The 26,253-nt window shown below is 41.8% G+C and overlaps 1 protein-coding gene across 1 annotated transcript; it reads right to left on the bottom strand.

Annotated features, from left to right (window-relative positions):
• Nucleotides 1-11,632: 11,632 nt before the first annotated feature.
• On the bottom strand, nt 11,633-22,680 carry LOC144491793 (deoxyribodipyrimidine photo-lyase-like). The gene is made up of 7 exons (XM_078210089.1): nt 22,143-22,680; nt 20,561-20,706; nt 18,983-19,165; nt 15,439-15,597; nt 14,204-14,402; nt 12,714-12,866; nt 11,633-11,685 (listed from the first exon to the last, which is right to left on the bottom strand). The coding sequence occupies exons 1-7, from the start codon at nt 22,633-22,635 to the stop codon at nt 11,633-11,635; spliced, it is 1,386 nt and encodes a 461-aa protein (XP_078066215.1). The 5' UTR covers nt 22,636-22,680.
• Nucleotides 22,681-26,253: the final 3,573 nt, after the last annotated feature.

Here is a 26,253-nt window from a genome sequence, read left to right as displayed (position 1 = left end):
AACCACTGTGCCACCGTGTCGATTTTTGTCCCAAAAGAAACTCCATGATCTGCTACATTCTTGCTGGTCGTGAAAGACATTTCTAATATCATTTGTTTTATCCAAAGCAAATTTCGCTGAATCACTGTTAGATTATTGTTTTACTGAGCTGCTGTGCCGGTACTGGAGTTTAAAACAGGGAGGTAGGTAATGGTGCAGCTGTATAACGTGCTGGCGAAGCCACACCTGGAGTACTGTGTACAGTTTTGGTCTCCTTACTTAAGAAAGGACTGCACGGGGTGCAGAGGAGATTCACTAGGTTGATTCCAGAGTTGAGAGAATTGGTTTATGAGGAGAGACTGAGTAGACTGGGACTATACTCATTTGAATTTAGAAGAATGAGGGAGGATCTTACAGAAGCATATCAAATTATGAAGGGAGTAGATAAGTTAGAAGCAGGGAGGTTGTTTCCACTGGCGGGTGAAACTAGAACTAGGGGGCGTAGCCTCAAAATAAGAGGGAGCAGATTTAGGACTGAGTTGAAGAGGAACTTCTTCACCCAAAGGGTTGTGAATCTGTGGAATTCCCTGCCCAGTGAGACTACTCATTGAATGTTTTTAAGACAAAGATAGACAGATTTTTGATCAGTAAAGGAATTAAGGGTTATGGTGAGCGGGCGGGTAAGTGGAGCTGAGTCCACGAAAAGATCAGCCATGATCTTATTGAATGATGGAGCAGGCTCGAGGGGCCAGATGGCCTATTCCTCCTCCTAGTTCTTATGTTCTTAAGTACTCTCTTATCTCCGATTATCAGGTTTGGTCAATATACTCATTATCATTATCTATACCAGAATAAACACCTGTCCAAAGATGTGCGGGTTAGGTTGATTGGTCATGTTAAAAAATTGCCCCTTACTGTCCTGAGATGCGTAGGTTAGAAGGATTAGCGGGTAAATATGTAGGGATAAGGGGGTAGGGCCTGGGTGGGATTGTGCTCGGTGCAGACTCGATGGGCCAAATGACCTCTTTCTGCACTGTAGGGTTTCTATGATTCTATGAAACATGCTCCTTACCTTTGGCTGGCCTTCCCTGTTTCTTACCTGCCCAGGTTCATGCACACTCATTGCCCTGTTGTACGTGGCATCCCAGCTGCAGTCTCTTTGTTCAAAGTTGCTCTTATCCCTGTAGCCCCACATATTTATCCCGCTAATTCTCCCGAACCTAGGGTCAATTTAGCATGGCCAATCAATCTAACTCACACATCTTTGGACTTTCACCAAACTTGTCCTGTTCACTTAACTGTGTGACATTAATATTGAAAGATTTCTGTGTTCATGGCAAAGTTGTGTACCATCAAAGTTGAAAAATGTCCTGTGTTGACCTCATTCTTCACACAGGGCATCTATGACCTTTCAAATGCCTACAATAGTTTGAAAATGGTTTCAGAAAAGAGAGCATGTGGAAGAAAATGAAATCAACAAGTGGAACGATAGCAGTAAAAACAGATCAACATTATTACAGAAGTTTCGATCTTTCAATTGGCCCTTTGTATTTAGGGAGTTTAATATTGCATTGAATGGTTCACTTTGTGTCAGTGATTCTTATGCTGCCAGTAAACGTGAAAAATAAAACGAGCATTCTGTTTCACAAGTTTAATCAGCAGATAATTGAGACATAAAAATGTAGTTTATGCCATAATAAGGATAATTAGCATTTGGGATTTAATCCTCTGATGGCAGGCAGCTCCTCGTACAGGGTCAATATTCCAGGGTGGAGGAGTACGTGCTGGGTGAAGTGGGGTAGAGTAGTCAGTACTTTGTACTTCTACATGCTGGATAATATATTACAACTTTTTAATAGCAACGAAGTCAGCAACCTTTATGCAGTAATTCTTCCAGTTGTCAAAAATTGCCTTTCACAATTATTCATGTGTTGGTAAATGGAATTCAATATTATAAACACTGATTCTTTTAAAAATCCAGTAAATTGACAAAACTCAATAGTTTTAAAAATTATTTTACCCTGAATAAAACATAGTGAACTGTCCAGTAAATTAAACATATTTCAGTTAATGTATAGCTCAGATAAAATTATCAATGATTAACTTTTATGAATTCATTTTAATTGGCTTGGCTCACCGTAAAATAATTTAAAGTTATCTTGGTTAGAGTATGACCCCGGATTAAAGGATGGAAAGCAAATTTATTACCATTTACCTGACATTTATTATTACTGGCCTCCTGGGGTGGGTTTAAGGACCTATGTTTATCCATAGAATACCTGGAATCCCTACAGTGTAACAGGAGGTCATTACTCTGTTATTTGTATTTTATTCCATCTAAATGAAACTTGACACATACTAATGTTTGAACAGTGATATCAAAGGGCAGCAACATTACCATTATTCTCTGGGCAGAATCCTGGTCCGTGTGATTATTCCCTGGTTGTGCCAGTCTATGTGGCATGTACATTTTGGCCCCATTTTGGCACATCCTCCTGCGAGACACATTTTTCTGTGGGATTACCGCAACTTCCACTGGCTGGATACCTTGCTATTTCTCTTGACATGGTCTCCTCCCCCTCAGGAATCTCTTCTTGGACATTCGCCTCACAGAAGAGCCCATGAGGCTGATTTAAACCAATCATTTGTACGATTGATTACAAAAGATGTAATTGAGTCATCTGTGCCCACCCAAGCCGCATGAAACTCTCAAACAATTGGCTTCCGATGGTCTGTCCCGAGTACAGGGAGTCACATTCCAATGTTAAGCAGCGAAAACAGTAGTTTTGGAACCAAAGTGTCTTGACTAGGATTCAAGGCACTATTCATCCTCGCAATCCTCTGGGAGCTGTTTTCTCTCCCTGTTTCCACATAGCTGGCTTTCTGTTTTCACATTTTTCTAGATTTCTGCTGATGTCTAGCATTTGACCATTTTGTCTCCTTTACATCTTTCGGATTGATAAACCATTTAGTCAATAAAGGGCCAAATACAATTTCCCATCTTGTCACCTGTCAATCATCCTTACCCAGAAGATAATCACAACAGGAATAAAATGGTGATCAAAAAGCACAATACTGCAGATGCTGGAATTCTGAAATAAAAACAGAAAATGCTGGAAATACTCAGCAGGTCAGGCAGCATCTGTGGAGAGAGAAACTTTCAGAATAATCATCTTTCATTAAAACTTGAAAAAGTTAGAGGTGTAATAGGTTTTGAATAAAGAGGGTGTGGGACAAGGAGAAAGGAAGGTCTGTTTGACATGAAATAGTAATGTAAATCATGACTACAACCTGTCATTGTAAATCCAGTGAGGCACTTCAGAATGCCATGTACTGTGCTGAAAGAAATGGAACTATATTGTATAACATCACATTTGAATTATTTGATGTCACTTTTCAAGTTTTATGAATAAAGTATGTTTTTTGAGAAAGAGTCTGGAGGCCCAGACCTGCAAATGCCCAGGTACAGATTGTTGAACCTGAACTGTTGTAGCTGACTTGCTGGCATCATGGTGGGTATTATTTGAGGGTGGCGAGGAACATCTGGAATGTTATGAACGCACCTTTGGGTTCCGTGCAAAATTTGGTTTGGGATCCATATATTTTGCTTGACAATGATTACCTACAGAATAGAATCTACACTGAGTGTTGTGTTAAATTTGGCTGATATATCTGTGAAATTGGGCATTGTAAAAATAGGTGCCAAAATGATAAGCTAAAGTGGTGAATGACACTGAACGATTCATGAGACAAATGCTGGCTTAGCCAATGATGCCCACATCACATGAAAGAATTAAAAAATTCCTCTTCTTCTTGAGTTTTCTGCCTGAATGCAGAACTGACCCACAGCACTGCAATCTCCATCGCGGATAGAACAAGGAGGCAGGTCCCGAGTCCACCCCAGCCAGAATAAACATCAAACTCCATGCTGCTGGCACCAGTCTACATGAGCTCTCCAGGCAATTAGCCCCCTCAAAGAGTCAGAGTTGCCATAGTCAACATACACTTTAACATGCATATTGTAGCCTAGAGCTAGGGATAGTGATAGTAGAAGCTTCAATTTCTTTCCATCACATGGCTAACCAGGAATCATTTCTGCTCTTACCACCAGCCATTGGCGAATGTCGGAAGAGTTTACAAGTTGGTACTCAGTCTGTTTGGCCACATTATGGACACACCTTCTATGGCCATCAAGTCCTGGAGTGGGACTTGAACCAGGAGATTCTGGACGAGATTCTGACCCAATGCACAACAAGACCACAATGATCAATTATAATGGTGTTTGGAAACTCAAGTTAATTCAGAATTTGAGCTGCATAACAACTCAAAAAAACTATCATACAGCAAAGTTTAGTTTATTATCTAAGTAGTCGAGCTTTCGATAAATCTGAAGTTCATTGGAGATCTGTTTTAGACCAGTTAGACTGTCTTGGTACACAGCCAACATTAATCTTTTTCAATGTTTGCCTGACACGACTAGCACAGGTGCCATCACTCGCAACCTGAACACAGCGGAGAGATTAGGATAAAGAGTTTTCTCTGTAAATATCACCAAGTGATGTTGAAGATGATTTGCTGGAAAAGTGTCTGCACGAGTTTCCAGAGCCGTGCTGGATGGATCAGTATCACCCACTGTAAACACAAGATTATTGAATCACTTTTTGAGAGTTTTTTCTTTGATAGATTTCTTCTTCGCTTCAATGGTATTGATCAAACCAAATAGAGAAACAATCAATAAAATGAAACTGTTTTGTGCACCTGGGCAAGGACATGTCAATGATTAGAAGAAAGAAATCTCTTCAGAAGCTGCCTCTGAATGTTTTTGCAAGGTCATCTTACACTTCATGGTTAACATGCAACTTTGTGTCTCTATTATCCTGAGGGGTTACAATGCTCCGATCGGTTCTGCTATTTTTCATATTTTTGCCAAAAAATACTTGCATATTACTCCTTTCACAATCTATTGATATGGCTGCTGGGTCTATGAAGGAACTTGCTTGTACAATTAATCTGGTGCAAGGAAGGTTCTGGAAGGTTTTCTACTTCTGCATTTTCATTCATCAAAAAACTGCGAAAGATTTGCTATGATTTTTTATTGCATTTTTAAGTGTTTGAAATGGAAAGTTTGTATTAGCTTTGGGGCAACTTTGTAAAATGTCATATTATAAAATACCTCAGGTGACCAAACTGTTACATTTTAATTTCTGCTTTGAGAATTTCCAATGCTGAAGAGGAATTTAAAGTAGACTCAATCACAATATTACTTAGCAAGCCATGGTATAATGAAGCAACATTGCAGCCTAAATTCAACATTGTTGTTCCTCTTTATCAGATGTGAAATGGGTGCTATAATTAAAAATTAGCACTGCGATGGACTGCACTCAAGTTGCAGGTTGCTGCTACTTTTGTCCAGAGGTTTTTTGAGTATCTCCTATGGTCACTTGGAAGATACACAAATTTGATGTTCATTTTAAATAAGGGTCCAATAACGCAGCAGGATCCATTTGTTAAGTTTATGTTTGGAAGCACCTAATTCATTGGCTGGGATTTTACTGCCCCGGCCGCCACAAGAATCAGAGCAGGCGAGGGGCGGACAATGGAAAGTTTCGTTGGCCTCGGGTGGGATTTTATGGCTTCAGGACGAGCGAGGCCGTAATATCCCACCCCTTGTGTCTTTACATTGATAATTTTAACAGTGCCCGAACAGTCAGGAAGTACGTGGCTGAAATGATATTAAATTAATAATCACCTCCATTAAGGTACTGGAGAGCGGTTTGGAGATTTTTAACAATTTTTTTTCTTCTTTGTGTATAATATTTGTACTTATTTTTATCGTCCTAGATAGAAAATCCATCAACAAAGCTCTCCTGAGAGATTTCTTCCCTCTCCTCATGACCCTCTGATCATAAATAAAAAGTTAGATATCTGTTACAGGCTTTGCTATTTCAGGAGACCAAGTTTAAACAAATAACACCAACAAAGGCATCAGTGTTTCCCAACGTTCCATTTCACGTCTTGAGATAGTGGAGGTTTTTGTTGTGTGTTTTTTGCAAAATGATTGTCTGGCACACGTTACATGATTATTAGTTTACCCATTTGAATACTACTGTCAACAGAGGAGTTAGTCCATCTAATTTATCTCAATGATACATAAGAGATAAGAACCTGAGAAATAGGAGCAGGGGGAGACCATACAGTATGCTGAGTCTGCTCTGCCTTTCATGAAATCCTACAGTGCAGGAGGAGGTCATTTGGCCCATCGAGTCTGCACCGACCACAATCCCACCCAGGCCCTTCCCCATAACCCCATGCATTTACCCTAGCTAGTCCCCCTGACACTGAGGGGCAATTCTGCATGGCCAACCTACCTAGCCCGCACATCTTTGGACTGTGGAAGGAAACGGGAGCACCAAGAGAAAACCCACGCAGACACGGGGAGAACATGCAAACTCCACACAGACAGTGGCCCAAGCTAGGAATTGGACCCGGGTCTCTGGCGCTGTGAGGCAGCAGTGCTAACCACTGTGCCACCGTGCCACCCTTTCAACATGATCGTGGTGATTGTCATTTAAACTCCACTTTCTCACTTCCTCCCCATATCACTTGATTCCCAGAGAGACCAAAGATCTGCCTATCTCAACTTTGAATATATTCACTGATTAGGGCGGCGCAGTGGCACTGTGGTTAGCGCTGCTCCCTCACAGCGTCAGGGACCCAGGTTCGATTCCTGGCTTGGGTCACTGTCTGTGTGGAGTTTGCATGTTCTCCCCGTGTCTGCGTGAGTTTCCTCCAGGTGCTCCGGTTTCCTCCCACAGTCCAAAGATGTGCAGGTTATATGGATTGGCCATGTTAAATTGCCCCTTAGTGTCCCGAGATGTGTAGTTTAGCGGGATTAGCTATGGTAAATGTGTGGGGCTATGGGGGTAGGGTGGGGCCAGGATAAGATACTCTGTCAGAAAGAGTCAGTGTGGACTCGATGGGGAGAATGGCCTCCTTCTGCATTGTTGGGATTCTATGATGCTGCACCCACAGCCCTCTACAAAGAACAAAGAACAGTACAGCACAGGAAACAGGCCCTTCGGCCCTCCAAGCCTGTGCCGCTCCTTGGTTCAACTAGACCAATCATTTGTATCCCTCCATTCCCAGGCTGCTCATGTGACTATCCAGGTAAGTCTTAAACGATGTCAGCGTGTCTGCCTCCACCACCCTACTTGGCAGCGCATTCCAGGCCCCCACCACCCTCTATGTAAAAACATCCCTGTAATATCTGAGTTATACTTCGCCCCTCTCACCTTGAGCCCGCGACCCCTCGTGATCGTCACTTCTGATCTGGGAAAAAGCTTCCCACCATTCACCCGATCTATCCCCTTCATAATCTTGTACATCTCTATTAGATCTCCCCTCATTCTCCGTCTTTCCAGGGAGAACAAGCCCAGTTTACCCAATCTCTCCTCATACTGCAACCTGGTAAACCCGGCACTAAAATGTACAAATAGATTGTGGACATTCTGCAAGCACATTTTTCACCAAAACCCCTGGTGATTTCAGAGCACTTTAGATTCTGTACAAGAAACCCAGAGGAGAGGGAGTCGATCACACTATTCGTGTTGGTGCCGAAAAGACTTACAGAATATTGAGAGTTTGGAGATGAGTTGAATTATGCTATTCAGGACAGATTTGTATGTGGTCTACACAGTGAAGCGACACAAAAACTTCTGCTAATTGAGAATAATCACACTTTGCAGATAGCCATTGAAATCACTGTTTCTTTGGAATTGGCTGCAAAGGAAGACCAGCAATAGAGTTTGTGGACTTAAATACATAAAATGTCCACTGAATCAACAGCCCGTACACTACCAGACACCGTTGAGGAAAGCAAAATCTCACCTTCTGCTCAGACGCAGAGACAATTTCTAGTTCCGACATCAATGCCGGTTAAACCAATCACTGATGACATCAGTGTGCAGTAGAAGCCACCAGAGGTTCACTGTAAACCGCTCCGAGAGCAACAATCTCCAGACTGCCTGACTAATAATGACTGATTTATTGGCTATTGTTCATATTGAACTTATTTGGGGATGTTCAATTTAAGTGGGGAGGAAATGTTATGTATTTATATTTATTCCTATTCCAGAGCTCTGCTGCATTAATGCACGCATTGGAAATCATGTAATAGACCAAGCTTGGCAAACAGAGAGAGAGAAGCAGCAACCATGGAAGAGATCACGCACTATTAATAAAGCTCCACTCATTTTTAACCAAAGTCTGTCCTGCTTATCACGCCTCCAATACACAACACCATCTATCTGACTGTTGGTATAGAGACCTGAATGCTGTCAGTGTGGCATTCCTGTGCATAGGCATAAAAACAAAGAAGAAGCTTGGATCACAAAAGCAAATCAGAGAAAAAGACATCTGCAATCTGGCATAATAACGAGAATCTACATGTCATACAGCAGGAATGGGAGGACAAGAGTGACATCAAGTCCAAAGAAGAGCAGCCCTTCCACATCTTGTCAGCGGCAGGTAGTTCACAGGGTTACTGGGTGACACTGCTGCTGGAAGGCCAATGAACTGGATACAGGGGCAGTAGTTTCTCTGGTCACAGATGTTGTGAATAAGGAAAATCTTAAACATCTTCCCTTGACGCTTGCAAAAATCATTCTGAAAACATACAGGGGAATCTGTACCTATGGTGGGCAGAAAGGAAGGTAACTTGGAACTAAATGGAGTGAATCCGTGTTCAAGGCAGCCAAAGCAGCATTGACATATTCAGAGGCACTTTGACCTCCTCCTTACCTCTACAACTTGCATGTGATGCATCACTTTATGGAGCTGGGGCCATTGTCTCACACATAATACTCTCTGATGTGGAGAGGCCCATAGTGTTTGCTTCACAGACTTTAAGTAAAGCAGAAAGCCAATATGCTCAAATCAAAGCACTGGGAATCATTTTTGGAATATAGAAATTTCACTAGCAGCTAAAAACGGAGGGAGCTCTGGAGGAGTACAAAGAAAGTAGGAAAGAACTCAAACGGGGAATTAGAAGAGCAAAAAGGGGTCACGAAATGTTCTTGGCAGACAGGATTACGGAGAATCCCAAGGCATTTTATTCATATGTTAGGAACAAAAGGGTTGTCAGGGAAAAAAATCGGACCTCTCAGGGACAAAAGTGGGGAATTATGCTTGGAGCCCAAAGAAGTAGGGGAGATCCTAAATGAATACTTTGCGTCGGTATTCACAAAGGAGAGGGATGTGTTGACTGGGAGTGTCTCGGAGGGGAGTGTTGAACCGTTGGAGAAAATCTCCATTACAAAGGAGGAAGTGTTAGGTTTGTTAGAGAATTTAAAGACTGACAAATCCCCAGGGCCTGATGGAATCTATCCAAGGCTGCTCAGGGAGACGAGAGATGAAATCGCTGGGCCTCTGACGCAAATCTTTGTCTCGTCACTGGACGCAGGTGAGGTCCCAGAGGATTGGAGGATAGCTAATGTGGTCCCGTTATTTAAGAAGGGTAGGAAGGATAACCCGGGTAATTATAGGCCGGTGAGCTTGACGTCCGTGGTGGGGAAGTTGTTGGAGAAGATTCTTAGAGATAGGATGTATGCGCATTTAGAAAGGAATAAACTCATTAACGATAGTCAGCATGGTTTTGTGAGAGGGAGGTCATGCCTCACTAACCTGGTGGAGTTTTTTGAAGAAGTGACCAAAATGGTTGACGAGGGAAGGGCCGTGGATGTCGTCTATATGGACTTTAGTAAAGCGTTTGACAAAGTCCCTCATGGTAGGCTGGTGAAAAAGGTTGGATCTCATGGGATAAAGGGGGAGGTGGCTAGATGGGTGGAGAACTGGCTTGGTCACAGAAGACAGAGGGTGGTAGTGGAAGGGTCTTTTTCCGGCTGGAGGCCTGTGACTAGTGGTGTTCCGCAGGGCTCTGTATTGGGACCTCTGCTGTTTGTGATTTATATAAATGATCTGGAAGAAGGTGTAACTGGGGTGATCAGTAAGTTTGCGGACGACACAAAATTGGCAGGACTTGCAGATAGTGAGGAGCATTGTCAGAAGCTACAGAAGGATATAGATAGGCTGGAAATTTGGGCAAAGAAATGGCAGATGGAGTTCAATCCTGATCAATGCGAAGTGATGCATTTTGGTAGAAATAATGTAGGGAGGAGCTATATGATAAATGGCAGAACCATAAAGGGTGTAGATACGCAGAGGGACCTGGGTGTGCAAGTCCACAGATCCTTGAAAGTGACGTCACAGGTGGAGAAGGTGGTGAAGAAGGCATATGGCATGCTTGCCTTTATAGGACGGGGCATAGAGTGTAAAAGTTGGGGTCTGATGTTGCAGATGTATAGAACGTTGGTTCGGCCGCATCTGGAATACTGCGTCCAGTTCTGGTCGCCACACTACCAGAAGGACGTGGAGGCTTTGGAGAGAGTACAGAGGAGGTTTACCAGGATGTTACCTGGTATGGAGGGGCTTAGTTACGAGGAGAGATTGGGTAAACTGGGGTTGTTCTCCCTGGAAAGACGGAGGATGAGGGGAGACTTAATAGAGGTGTATAAAATTATGAAAGGCATAGATAGGGTGAACGGTGGGAAGCTTTTCCCCAGGTCGGTGGTGACGTTCACGAGGGGTCATGGGTTCAAGGTGAAGGGGGGGAGGTTTAACACAGATATCAGACGGACATATTTTACACAGAGGGTGGTGGGGGCCTGGAATGCGCTGCCAGGCAAGGTGGTGGAGGCGGACACACTGGGAACGTTTAAGACTTATCTAGACAGCCATATGAACGGAGTGGGAATGGAGGGATACAAAAGAATGGTCTAGTTTGGACCAGGGAGCGGCGCGGGCTTGGAGGGCCGAAGGGCCTGTTCCTGTGCTGTATTGTTCTTTGTTCTTTGTACCTGTTTGGATGGAAATTCATGTTCCTGACTGATTATTGACTCCCCACCTTAATATGTTTCCTAAACTGCAAGCAGAATGCAACGTTGGGCATTAATGTTGAGTGCTCACGCATACGACATTAAATATCTAAAATCTCTCTTGCATGACAATATGGATGATCTTTCAAGGCTGCTCCTACTAATCTGCCAGAGGGATACTGCTCAGAAAGACTTTTCTACTTTGCAAAAATGGAGAACACATCCATCGCTCCAATCCAAATCACAAAGGCCATTCGAGTGGACCCAACATTGTCCAAAGTCAAGGACATTGCGATGTATGGCAACTCTTCCCTTGACTTCCAAGTCTCACTTGACCTTCTTCCATATGTTTTCAGGAGGATAAAGTTTTCAGTGACTTCAGGATGTTTGCTTTGGGGCATGGAAGTCATTACTCCACCAATGTTGAGGAACCCGGTTTTGGACCAACTGCATTCAGGACACTGTGGAATAGTTCGCATGAAAGCAAATGCAAGAAGTTACTTTTGGTACCCTGGCCTAAACCAAGATATTAAAGCCCATGCAAGATCTTGTTCTTCATGTCAGAGTGTGAGAAACATGCCTCAGTTGACACCCCTCTATTCATAGAATTGGCCAGAAAACCCTTGGAAATGCATCCATGTTGACTTCACTGGTCTATTTGAGGGAACATTGCTCATGGTGGTTGTGTATGCTCATTCCAGAAGTTTCAATGATGTCCTCTATTACTGCTGAGAGTACAATTCAAAGGCCAAGAAAAACTTTCGGTCATTCTTGGCTGCGTACAATTATACTTTTCAGCATTACCCAGGAACACATATCAAATACCACAGACAGTGGCATCACTGACGGTTCCACAAGAAATAGTGTTGGTACTGTGTATATTCGAGACTTTGCTGGTCTCAGTGAAACACGTGGACAGAAAGAGACTCTGTATTGTCGAAAGAGAAGAAAATGGTCATGCAAGGGTGGCGATATAAGAAGTCAGAGCTGCTTAAACCCTACCTACGAAGGAGGATGGAGATAACCTGTGAAGACAGGATGGTGTTGTTAGGGGCTAGGGTTATTGCCCTACCCCAAGGAAGACATCTCTTGTTGCAAGAGCTGCACGACCTACATCCAGATAGAAGCAAAATGAAAGCACTAGCCAGAAGTTGTGTGTGATGGCCAGGCCTGACTGGAGAAATAGAAAGGATGGTTAGACAATGCCCCAGCTGTCAAGCTCAGCAGACCCTGCCACCGTCAGCTACTCTGCACCCTTGGGACTGACCAGGCAGACCCTGGACAAGAATACATAGATGTTTATGGACCACATGCTTCTAATATTAGTGGACGCATACTCGAAGTGGCTGGATGTCCAGTTGATGAAGTCCATGATGGCAGCTCCACCATTGACAAATTGAGAAAAAAAATCTTTGCCAGTCATAGGATCCTGGAGTTCTTAGGATCAGATAATGGCACATCCTTCACAGCGGAGGAGTTTCAGAACTTTGTAAAATCAAATGGTATTCGCCATGTTAGGTCAGCATGTTACCACCCAACCTGAAATGGGTTACTGGAATGTGCTATGCAAACTTTCAAGACTTCAATGAAGAAACAAGTCAATAGACATTTACCTTTACATATTGCCAGCTTTTTGCTGTCTTATAACACAACTCCAACTGTGACAACGAGGATCATGTCAGCAGAGTCACTAATGGAATTCCATTTAAGGACACATTTAGATATACTATTCCCAGATTTGGCAGGGAGGGTGGAGGCTACTTGATATGAGTTGAGTTGATATGAAACAAGGCCACTCCTCACCTTCAATCTTGTCATACTGTTTATTATAAAAACAAAAATTGTCCGCCAGCTCCCGCCGTACCACAGCTTCTTCGATAAAACTGTCCACACTGTCCTTGAATACATTGCGGTATTTCCTTATCTCCAGGATTGCTCGCTGAACTGAAACCTGACCTGCAAAAGGAGATTGAGATATCCTGAGAATCATTGAAGATATTATTTCAGGACTGCCTTACGGTAATCTGGGGCAGCGGTAAAATTCCATGCTTTTACAGAGTCCAACATGGAAGGAGGCCATTTGGCCCCATAAACTAACATTAGTTTCCAACACAAATTGGAGGTTTCTAACATAATCTAATTTATTTGTCTGTTCCCTTCATCCTTTAATACTCCTTTTCAAAATGTTTATTCAACTCCCATTTAAATGATGTCATAGTTCCTATCACAGTGGTGAATCTAATGTGTGAAACGGAGTTTTTAAATACACCTTTGATCTTCTAGTTATGATTCACAGCCTCTGCCCACATCTTATAGATTTGCCAAACAATGAAAACTATTTTTCATATATCACTCTCGCAAAACTCTGACAATTTTAAAAACCTTTTAATACATATACCTTTAACCTTCGATTGGAAAGCTCCAATTGTTCAAACCTTTCTTCATAACTTTAACTTCTCAATCCTGGTATAATTTATGTGAATCTACACTTTACTCTTCCCAGGGCTTTAATATCCTCTCTCTTGGGTGACCATTAGGCATGTGCCATATTCCAACCATGGCCCACTTGTACAGATCCACCATCATTTTTAATGCTCTTCTTCATAAAACACAGCATATTATTTGCAAATCTTATATACATGCATCAGTCCCTCCACACCTGCAAGTCTTGCCAGTTAAGTTATTCTCTCTTGTACTACTTTTTAAAAATTCCAATATGTACTACTTCACATTTCTTTGTATTATACATCATGTACCATCTATCTGCTCATTTTGCTAACCTATCTAGCCTGCTGTAATCTTCCTCAATTTGCCAAACCCCCAATTTGGTTTCAGTTTAACTTTAAAAATCATTCCTCTCTGTGTAATTTTTCAAAACTTTTACATAAGTGGGAAACAAAACAGATGCTTAGTGTAGATAATGGGGCATGGTACCTATATCCTACTTTCTAATTCAAACAAAATACCTTTTACCCCTACTCTTTGCCCCAGCCATTTTTCTATTAATATGCCTGTATTCTGTTCAATGCTAATTTTCACATGTTACCAGTTTTGACTATTGTCTCAAGACAGCATTTGGATTAATATTATAATGTTGATTATAAGTTAAATCCATGGAATTAAAATAACAATTACAGAGAATGGGGAATGTACATTATCGCTACACGGATATGTGGATGAAGAGAGGGTTAGAGGTCAGTCATTAGTTTCCTTTCCCCAAACTGAAATGCTTCTTTTGAGATGAGAAAAAAAAATCCAAGGTTTCCCAAAGTTAAATCTTCTTGGACACTCACCAAAGTGAAACCATGGCGACATATTACTCAAGGCAGTTTTCTTTGGGTTGTTTCTGTCTGTGCTGAAGTGCTGGAGCTGTTCCTTGATGAATGACTGCAATCTAGTTAGACCTGCTGCAGTCCCTGGTTTGGCCCAGTCAACTTCCTTAACTGTGCGGTCCACTTGAAGGCTTGCATAGGCCGCAGCCCAATCAATCAACTGGCAAGGTAATCGCAAAACAAACAAAAGTTATAATTGACCGATTATTTATAATAATCAAATCTTTAGTGAACATAGAGAGCAAATACGCAACTATCAGATATTTTAATCACATGGTGGTGGTGAATGTTGGCTCAGGGAGTCAAAGTTGTTGCGTCAACATGCACGTTTACATGCATGTTGCAGTCTGGAGTTATACATCGGCTCCAACTTTCTATCACATGGCTAATTAGGAATCTCTCCCACTTTATCACCTGGTGTCATAGTGAAAGGCACAACTCTCTTGCTTGGGCATGGGTTACTTTAGCTAAGTCCAGAGATGTGCGGGTTAGGTTGATTGGCCATGCTAAAATTGCCCTTAGTGTCCTGAGATGCGTAAGTAAGAGGGATTAGTGGGTAAATATGTCGGGATATGGGGGTAGGGCCTGGGTGGGATTGTGGTCGGTGCAGACTCGATGGGCCGAATGGCCTCTTTCTGTGCTGTCGGGTTTCTATTCTATGATAAGCAACTTCAAACAAATGGAATCTCAATACGAGGAGAACTCGTTAGAATTGAACTGTAGGCAGAGAGGGTTTGTCACGCAATCATCCCAATGAATTAATTTCCAGTGATAAAATTGACCTGCAAACTGGAACGAAATATAATAGAAATTTGTGAATCACCTTTCAAAATAAAATAGCAGCCTTTTTTAGTGCTCAGCTGATGTATTTTTTTGTTGATATAGGAAATGGAATTTGAAATACGAACAAATCAGCGTGATCTTATTGAATAGCAGAGCAGGCCCAAGGGGTCAAATGGCCCACTTTTGTTCCAATTTTGCATTAAAAAAAAAATGATTATGCAGATTCCTGGTGTTATATTACTGACTTCTCAGACAGTAATAATTACAAACCAGTACAGACTCAAAACTACTTCTGTTTCCAGTTACCATCACTGGATTCTTAATTGTGGAGTTAAGACATTAACTGTTTTTGTATTTTCCACTGTTTTAATTAAGTCGATGAGCTTCGAGATTAAGTATACCAAGATACCAACCTGTGCTTTCAGGGGAGAAGTATAAGGATGCTGGACAATTGGAGGAAAGTCTGTCAGGAATTGGGGGAGTTTGTCATGAATTTTCTTCCTGATTGTCCTGGCACTGTATTCTTGTTTCTTTGAGGCTACCCAGCAGGGCACAATATTGTGAGCATCAACCTAAACACCGTAAGCAAAATGTCTACACATTATAAAAAGAATAAGGGAAACAAGTTATAAAAGCATTCTTTGTGTTGCAATGCTTTCTTATATATAGTCTGGAATTTAGTCAGTTTCTGTTCCTCTACGAAAGGTGAATTGCATCTCCAAATCTAGGGAATATGGCCAAATTACTGGTCTATTCTTTGCACAATAGAGATATATATACTTAAAAAGTTACATCTAGTTGAATTTAACATTTAGTTACCAAAAACAATGCACAGCAACAGTAAGCAGCATTAACCAGGTCTTGGGACATACAACACAAATCACAGGAGGTAATGTATCCATGCATAATACTGGCACAGCTAAAAGCTAAACCTTGAGTATAGTATAAAATTCTGCTCACTTTGCTATAGCAAGGATAGTAAGAAGTTTAACAACACCAGGTTAAAGTCCAACAGGTTTATTTGGTAGCAAAAGCCACACAAGCCTTCGGAGCTCTAAGCCCCTTCTTCAGGTGAGTGGGAATTCTGTTCACAAACAGAGCTTAGAAAGACACAGACTCAATTTACATGAAAAATGGTTGGAATGCGAATACTTACAACTAATCAAGTCTTTAAGAAACGAAACAATGTGAGTGGAGAGAGCATCAAGACAGGCTAAAAAGATGTGTATTGTCTCCAGACAAGACAGCCAGTGAAACTCTGCAGGTCCACGCAACTGTGGGAGTTACAAATAGTGTGACATGAACCCAATATCCCGGTTGAGGCCATCCTCGTGTGTGCGGAACTTGGCTATCAGTTTCTGCTCAACGACTCTGCGCTGTCGTGTGTCGCGAAGGCCGCCTTGGAGAACGCTTACCCGAATATCAGAGGCCGAATGCCCGTGACCGCTGAAGTGCTCCCCAACAGGAAGAGAACAGTCTTGCCTGGTGATTGTCGAGCAGTGTTCATTCATCCGTTGTCGCAGCGTCTGCATAGTTTCCCCAATGTACCATGCCTCGGGACATCCTTTCTTGCAGTGTATCAGGTAGACAACGTTGGCCGAATTGCAAGAGAAGGCAATTGTGTCTGTATCTTTTTCCTTCTTGGGTTCTGCAGAGTGGATTTGGGATGAATTACATTGAAATGTTTTGGTTTGATAAAATGTTGTACATGTTTCAAAAATGGGAAGCTCGATGAGCTAATGCTGTGAGACAGGCATTGGCTATGGATTACATACTCACCTTAGGTGACCAACAAATGTTCACACCCATTGTAGTGAGAATAATTTCTTCATGAGAGTACATGACTAGATTCCTGCTGAGTCTCTGCTTTTGGGAGGTTATAGTCAATTTTTGCGACACCAGTTGTGAATTCCAGGATGGCTTACTGAACATAAAAATATCAGAGACGCTGCCCTTCAGCTTCTAGAGGTCAAAATTAACAAAAATAATGGAAATTATTTTTATGACCATTCAGATTTTAAACAAAAGGGCTACAGGGGTCAGATTATGAGAGCTGCTTTGAATAAATCAGCCCACAAAAAGCACTTTCAAGAAGATTGAGTGAAGTAAGTGGAATTTGCTTTCACCTTAAATAATTCATGTCTGGTCTTGTCTCACTAAATCTTTCCCAGTCTGCCTTCAAAAACATTTCAGAACCCCATGATGGCAGTGTGAAAGGCATGACTTTCAGCTCACATCATAAGGAGCTGCTATTGTTACACTCCTGAATTACACGATTGTGAAATAACATATTGGGCCACAGAGCAGGTCGCTGAAAGTAAAGTATTCAGATCATATATAGGGTGAAATCCTGTTGTATGCAAGGCCTCCATACAACCCATCTATCCAACCCTTCAAGCACCACCCAACCCACATGTGACAGAGACCCTGACCACACATTGGACTTATCAACCATCTCAGAATGCATCAAACCAGAGTGGATCCAAGTCATTCTCAAATCCGAGAGACAGTCCAAGGAGAAGAGCATCCAAGGGACCATTAAACAAATGATTAAAAGCTCCTCTAGTCTGGGCTTTTTAAAGTAAGTAAGAGTTTTAACAACACCAGGTTAAAGTCCAACAGGTTTATTTGGTAGCAAATACCATTAGCTTTCGGAGCGCTGCTCCTTCGTCAGATGGAGTGGAAATGTGCTCTCAAACAGGGCACAGAGACACAAAATCAAGTTACAGAATACTGATTAGAATGTGAATCCCTACAGCCAACCAGATCTTAAAGATACAGACAATGTGGGTGGAGGGAGCATTAAGCACAGGTTAAAGAGATGTGTATTGTCTCCAGACAGGACAGCCCGCAAGTCCAGGAGGCAAGCTGTGGGGGTTACTGATAATGTGACATAAATCCAACATCCCGGTTTCGGCCGTCCTCATGTGTGCAGAACTTGGCTATCAGTATTTGCTATCAGTATATAATGGTATTTGCTACCAAATACACCTGTTGGACTTTAACCTGGTGTTGTTAAAACTCTTACTGTGTTCACCCCAGTCCAACGCCGGCATCTCCACATCCTGTTTAAAGTACTGCAGGATCCTTAAGCAAACTGATAAATTTAGCTGCAGTATGTTTCAAGTTTGTCAGACCTTCTGAAATCAGCTAAGAAGAGGGAAGGTACTCTTACAGTTCAGGTTTAACTACTTTACATAGGAGGGTGGTGAATGTGTGGGACAATTTCTCAGGAAGGCAGTGAATCAATGTAGAAAAATACAACTGGAGAAAGACTGGAAAACAGGTATACAAATTATTTTCTGATCCTGTAGATTTTTGTTAAAACTGAACTGCCAGTGCACTTTCCCTCTTCTAATCTGTTCTAGAGAGTGTGATAAACTTTAACATTTTGCACTGAAACTTACTGGTCTGCTTAAGTATCCTGGCAATAAATGGAGATTTAGGCTTTCGGATGGAGATGGGAAGTTCTATATTGTAGTGTAATACAACAAAGAAAAGAAAAACTCGCATTTATATAACACATTTAAGGTCTGAGAACTTCCAAAAGTACTTTGCAACTTTTGAAGTGTGGTCAGTGTTGCATTGTAGAGAGCACGACAATCAATTTGTGCATCGCGAGGTCTCACCAACAGCAATGAGATATTTACCAGGTAAGTTTTTTAAATTGTTAGTTGAAGGAGAGATCTTATACTGAAATGGTATTCTTCACAATTAAAGCTCCTGTGATGACAGATGTCAAGATTTTATGCTGTATAATAATTAGATCCATGTTTTTTCAGAACACAGATGTTCCTTTGAGAAATTCTGCATGGAAGATCACAAACTGCAATGTTCCCATTGTCAGTGTGAGCCTCATAGTGTTGACATGACGCAGGTGCATTGTCTATGCAAATTTCAGTTATTTACTGTAACCATTCAAAAGATCAATTGGAAGGAAAAGAAATATGCAAATACCTGGACAAATTGTAAATCTTCCGGTAGGTTCTGTCTCACATTTTCGACCCACTGAAGTGGAGGATGCAATGGGGAGAAATCTGTAACCACACCTCCAATGTTGTTTTCTTTAACAAATTCTGGCAACACGTCTTTAGCAAGTCCAACGAGTAGATGGAAAGAAATATTCAGTTGCTTGCACTCCTGCAAAGTAAAGTCAGCAATACTGTCAATGAGGGCGAGAAAAGTCAGTGTTTCATATTCTGACTTGCCAAATTCACCAGCGCTATTTCTTTTTCTCCCACTCCTGTTCAAAGTTTTTTCTCCATTCTTCTCTCTTTAAACTATAAAAGGCTCGAAGAAGGAATTTATTCCAATCGTTACATTTTTCTTCAGGTTTTAGACAAAAATCACCAGAAGAAAAAATATAGCCTTCATTGATGTCAATATTGAACTGGTTCTAATCCCATTCAGGGAAGAAAATGTAACATCCTTACCTGGTCCAGTCACATGTGACTACAGTCCCACAATACACACTTGATTCATTTTGCCCTCTCTCAAAACAAATCATCGAGTTGTAAAAACAAATTGCTACAATAAAGGATCCAATGCCTCTGGGGAAACTAAGAACGGACGATAAATACAGCCTTGGTAGTTCTCTGCTCCCTGATCACCTCGTGATAATGTGGCATTATCATCAACGGGCGACAGCAACAGCCTGCATTACTCTCAAATGCAGAAAAAATCCCAAGGTAGTTTGAGCAGAGAACATGAGTGGAAATCTTTGTCGGGGGAAAATATGCTCAGTGAAAACTTGATGAAAGAGATGTGGTTTGAGAGGAAAGATTTGGGAAGGGGGTTCCCAATAGTAACGCTAAGGTTCCTGAAGGCCTTTGAGAGGGTGAGGTGGAAGAGTGGGAGGCCCGAGTTAGAGGAGTGATTGTAAGAGGGGATAAGGGGTTCAGAAGGTTGTAGAGTTTGGGTGGGCCAGGGTGTGTGGGGATTTGTAAACTATGGAAAATATTTTACATTTAATGTTTTGCCACATTTGCCAACAGCAATGAGCTGAAAGAGCAGTTAAATTGTTTGGTGTTGGTTGAAAGATTAATTTTGGCCAGGACACTGGGCAAACTCCTTTATTTTTAAATATAGTGTCATGGGAACTTTTATATCCAGCAGAGAGGGCAGATTGAACTGTAATCTTTCACCTCAAGCAGTAAAATATTCCTTTAGTAATGCTCTGAAAAGTCAGCTTGGACTTTGTGCTCTGGTCTCTAGTGGGACTCGAAAGGTCAGTCTTCTGATTCAGAGCTACCACTTCATAAAAGCTGGAACTTTATATTTGTAGTGTATAATAAAGGTACTGTCTGTTGCATGTGTGCAATCATACAAGTGAAAAGCACTGTTCCACCATCTTGTCTCTTCAAGCCAAATTTGTGTATTATTTCACCATCACTTAAAATCAAGACAGGTGTCGGTTGCATAATCTCCTTGACATCATTATCCTTCTCCTAGAGTCCATCCATCACACATATTCAGAGATTTGAAAAATACCGGTACAAGATTTCAATCAAACACAGAATACATGAGAATATTTACCTCAGCAACCTCCTGAAGTCCCCTCAGCATGAAACCAAAATGGCGGATGGTAGCATCTAGGAACTTGGGCACCAGGCAAAAGCAGACATGGAGTGGGAGTTTCTGCTTAAGAGCCAGCCACTGTGCATATAAGAAAGCCCAGTTATCTGTGGGAATAAATTATTCCCTTGGTCAGCAAGATGATATTTTTCGTAATGACACTACTCTGGAATCAAATCAATGTTAAAAGAAAGATTGTTTACAGGTTAGATTTTTGGGTAAATCAGTGAAATTGGAACTGGACAACAATCTCACCAAAACCCTTTTGATACTGTTTTAATTTTAAAATTAACCATATTATTATGTACAGCTAGAAATAGGTTTGTCCTCTCATAGACTTTATCTATTTGTCCAAACACAATAGAAGCCAAATTTAAACTTAAACTTCATTGTTACACATGAATGTACGCCAACAAGTGTTTACATGAAATATTATGGCAAATAACCATTGGAGCTTTCAATAAAATACAGATAAATAATGTAAGGTGTCAGGAAATGAAGTGCCCTTTATCATCAATAAAAATAAATGCCCAGCCAACAGAGAGCAATGCACAAGGAGAAAGAGAAGGAAGAGGATAAATAACTTGGATGAGAATCCTGTCTGATTGAAGGATAGAAGATAGATGATGTCAGCACACTGAATAAGTTATGCACCCCTGAATAATTGGTGGCAATATATGCACACCATTATAGGATGTACGTTGAATGTAAAGTATATATAAATCAATTGAAAATAAGATATTAATTATTAAAATATGTTTAGTTATGAGATTCGTTCTAGAAATTATATTACAGGTGGAGAAGGTGGTGAAGAAGGCATATGGTATGCTTGCCTTTATAGGACGGGGTATAGAGTATAAAAGCTGGAGTCTGATGATGCAGCTGTATAGAACGCTGGTTAGGCCACATTTGGAGTACTGCGTCCAGTTCTGGTCGCCGCACTACCAGGAGGACGTGGAGGCGTTAGAGAGAGTGCAGAGAAGGTTTACCAGGATGTTCCCTGGTATGGAGGGTCTTAGCTATGAGGAGAGATTGGGTAAACTGGGGTTGTTCTCCCTGGAAAGACGGAGAATGAGGGGAGATCTAATAGAGGTGTACAAGATTATGAAGGGGATAGATAGGGTGAACAGTGGGAAGCTTTTTCCCAGATCCGAAGTGACGTTCACGAGGGGTCACGGGCTCAAGGTGAGAGGGGCGAAGTATAACTCAGATATTAGAGGGATGTTTTTTTACACAGAGGGTGGTGGGGGCCTGGAATGCGCTGCCAAGTAGGGTGGTGGAGGCAGGCATGCTGACATCGTTTAAGACTTACCTGGATAGTCACATGAGCAGCCTGGGAATGGAGGGATACAAACGATTGGTCTAGTTGGACCAAGGAGCGGCACAGGCTTGGAGGGCCGAACGGCCTGTTTCCTGTGCTGTACTGTTCTTTGTTCTTTATTATTCCAAACTTTGTGACATTTTATGATGGTGAAACTGGCAACGTGTCACATTTAAAATGTCTGTATGAAGATGACAACCTCCAACTCCCAAAGTAACCTACCCTGTACTCGTTGATCTCGGGACATCCAGTAAATAATTCCCTGACAGTTCTCCCTGATGCTCTCTGTTTTAGAAAGAAGATGAACTCGGTTTTTGTTATAACTAAATTCTTCCACTGATGGTGCCGTGGACAAATGGGACTTTTTAATACTTTCCAACAGATTTCCCTCACTTGAGGGAGCGACCTTAGTCTGCTGTTCAACTTTCCTCTTTTTACTGTTGCTAAGTTTGGACAACTCTCCCTCATCCAATCCTGGAGTGATCTCTTTCACTTTTCTTCTTTCCTTAGCATGGAGATTCAATGCTTCTTTCTGAACGGAGTCATTATGACTCGGTTCCTTTCTCAATCCCTTTCTAGATGGTTTCATGCTGTTGGAGGAGCTGGAAAATGCTGTTGCCTTTTTATTTGATTTCTCTTCAATTTTCTTGTTGCAGTCAGAACCAACAGCATCACATTCAGACTTCCTGTTGGCCTGTTTCCAGTTCTTCAACATATAGCTTCTGTGTTTAGCACTCTGCAGACAAGTTGAAGGCCTGAAGAAACAGATTACAGAATGTCCATGGCAAAATGATTGGCAAATGCTGATGAATAATCTGTAAACAGAATAAAGTTAATGGGTGTCCATGGTTTTTACCATTTTATATTTACTCATACTGCAGGGCTCCCACATCTGATCATAGAATCCTACAGCGCAGAAGGAGGCCATTGAGCCCATCGGCTATGCACCAACCACAATGCCACTTAGGCCCTATCCCCATAACCCCATGAACTAAGGGGGAATTTAACATGGCTAATCCACCTATTGCGCACATCTTTGGACTGTAGGAGGACACCGGAGCACCGGAGGAAACCCATGCAGACACGGGGAGAATATGCAAACTCCACACAGACAGCGACCCAAACCGGGAATCGAACCCGGGTCCCTGGCGCCGTGAAGCAGCAGTGCTAACCACTGTGTCACTGTGCCGCCCCCAACGGTGAGTTACTTATCAAAATATTCCTATAAAGCTTTGAACATCTTATACATTTTGCTACATATTTAAAATTAAGCTAAATCAAAAAATTGTATCAACTATGTTAAATACCAAAAATGCTGTGGGAGTGTTTATTATGAGCTTTATTTGCAATTAATTTATATTAGAATAATCAAATGCAAACAACTGAAAATGAAGTAAAAATAAAGTTGTTAAACTTGCAGATTTTCTACTACAGGGATAGTTGTAATATACCGATAAACTGGCTGCCTCTCCTGAGCCAAAGAAAAGCTGGTCGCATTGAAAAAAAATTGAAATATTTTGTCTAATTCTAGTTCAGTACCTGTTTCTTTAAATCTAGCACTTTAAAAGCTGTCAGAAGTTTCCTTGTACTAAGCCTAGTTTTTGCAAGTTTCACTGGTTACAGGTTTAAATCAAATACTAACACTATTTTTGCTGGATTCAGTTTGCAACTGACAGCTTCCTTTTAGGGCGAGATATTCAAAACTTGAGAAGTCCCCGGGATACGTCCTTGCGATAGAAAAGACCAACTCAGGCTGAATAGGAGGTGGGATTCAGTTTGAAAATCTCAGCGAAAAATACTGGTCAATGTAAGACTCTGCAACCACCGCTTGTAAATCTCCACACTGTGGGCAGGACTCCTAAACTGCATGGTATACAGGTCACTCATGAACATAAGGAAAGAAATTCATTCAGTATCAGATTTAGGTCAATTCTCCAGAGACAGGCAGCACTGCTCCCTTCATAGTTCACATAGGTTTCATCATTCATATGGGGAGATGGTGGCACAATGATAATGTCACTGATCCAGCAATCACAATAATGGCGACCATGAAACTATCATCAATTGTCATGAAGGTCCATCTGGTTCACTAATGTCTTTTAAGGAAGGAAATCTTGCCATCCTTACTGAGTCTGACTGACATTTGTTCTCCAGATCCAAAGCAATGTAGTTGATTCTCAACTGAGCCCTGAAACGTTCAGCTTGAGGGCAATAAGGAATGGGTAACAAATGCTGGCTTTGCCAGCGACGCCAACGTTCCATGAAAGAGTAAAGAAAAAAGATATCAATGGAGATCTGTGCAGGCCGCAGTATGGTCTGCCCTAGGGAATCGAAGTAACCTCTGTAGCACCGTTACAGGAGTGGATTGCTCTCCTGTAGAAACTGGAGTTGACCATTCAGTCCCTTCAGCCTGTTCTACCGTTCAATTAGATCACAGCTGATTTATTTCCTAAATCTATTTACTGCCTTTGATTTTGTAACCCTTAATATCAGTGCCCAATAAAAATCTATTCATCTCCGTCTGAATTTTTCAATTGACCAGCTTTTGGGGGTAGAATTTTTGAGATTTCCGTTCCCCTTTCTGACATCATCCCTGATCAACCTAGCTATAATTTGAGCCAATTCCCACCAGAGATATATATCTCCTCTATCAATTCCTCTAACTGCCTTAAATACCTCAGACAGAACTCCCTGGTCTACTCTACTCAAAGAATTACACGCCTAGTCTAGGTAAACACCTATTTCAACTATCTATTACGATTTTTGTCTTAAAAGAAACTCCATAACCTGCTGCATTCTTGCTGATCATGAAAGACATTGTGAAAATCAGGCTTTTCGTTTTATCCAAAGCAAACTATTAAAATGTTTAAAGTTTAATTTATTAGTCACAAGTAAGCTTACATTAAAACTGCAATGAAGTTATTGTGAAAATACTCTAGTCGCGAAACTCTGGCGCCTGTTCGGGTACACCGAGGGAGAATTTATCTTGGCCAATGCACCTAACCAGCACATCTTTTAGACTGCGGGAGGAAACCAGAGCACCCGGAGGAAACCCACACAGACACGGGGAGAATGTTCAGACTCCGCACAGTGACCCAAGCCGGGAATTGAACCTGGATCCCTGGTGCTATGAGGCAGCAGACCTTCTCACAATTGCTGTTTGATTATTGCTTTACTGAGCTGCTGCTGGTAATCTCTGATCTCCAATTATCAGGTTTCGCCAATATAATCATTATCTGAAGCAGAATAAACATGCTCCTTAACTTCGGCTGGCCTTCCCTGTTTCTTACCTGCCCAGGTTCATGCACACTCACTGCCCTGTTGTACGTGGCAGCCCAGCTGCAGTCTCTTTGTTCAAAGTTGCTCTTATACAAGATGCAGCTTTGAAACATTATGTAACTTTCTCAATGTAACACAATGCCACTGGGCATGCGCACCCGCCCCTCAGCGGAAGGAAATGGCTGTGGCGTTTAGAGTGAGAGCCACATTTTTATCTTAAAGCACGCGTGCGAAATGCTGCTATTGACATTAACCAAATATTTTAAATGATAAATGTCTCAATGGTTTAAGGGATGAAAGCAGCATTCCAAAATAATGATGACTGAGAAAGGCCATTCAGTCCATCTTTGTTCTTCAGACACGCCCAGCGTTCTCCAGCTTCTAGCCCCTCACTCTGGGGGCTGCACACTCCGGCTGCTTTTCCCACACAAAAGGTTCAGTTCATGGACAGAGCTCCGGTCTTTCACGCCCCAGTCCCCGCCAGCGAGAGCCGAGAATCTGGCGCTCAGCCAAATCTCCGTCCCCTGCAGCGGGAGCGGAGAACCTCAGGCGAGGCCGGAGATACCGCCCCACAGCGCTTTCCGTGTCCTTGCTGAGAAACAGCTGGTTAGTGCAGCAGCACCTGAAGAAACTTCAGCTTACCCTTTAACAAAGCCTGTGCCTTCAGTGCAAACTGCACTTTATTCTTATCCAGTGCAGCTTGGAAAACAGCTTTATATCCACTGTCATGTTTTAAGTTTAAAGGATGTTTTCCCAAAGCTATCCATGAGCTATCTATTTGTATGTGTGTGTGTATTTTCTTACCTCTGTGGTGAGAAATTCTATTTGAAAAAAACGAAAGCAAAGCCGTTTAACTTTAACTTACCCACTCACCTGATGAAACAGCAGCACAACACATGTCAGGGGGACTTATTTTAGTAAGAAGTCTCACAACACCAGGTTAAAGTCCAACAGGTTTATTTGGTAGCAAATACCATAAGCTTTCGGAGTGCTGCCCCTTCGTCAGATGGAGTGGATATCTGCTCTCAAACAGTGCACAGACACAGAAATCAAG

Source organism: Mustelus asterias, chromosome 3 (genome assembly GCF_964213995.1).
Source record: "Mustelus asterias chromosome 3, sMusAst1.hap1.1, whole genome shotgun sequence".
NCBI classification, from domain to species: Eukaryota; Metazoa; Chordata; class Chondrichthyes; order Carcharhiniformes; family Triakidae; genus Mustelus; species Mustelus asterias.
Note: the sequence above shows the minus strand (reverse complement) of the source record. Positions and strands in the feature narration are given on the sequence as shown.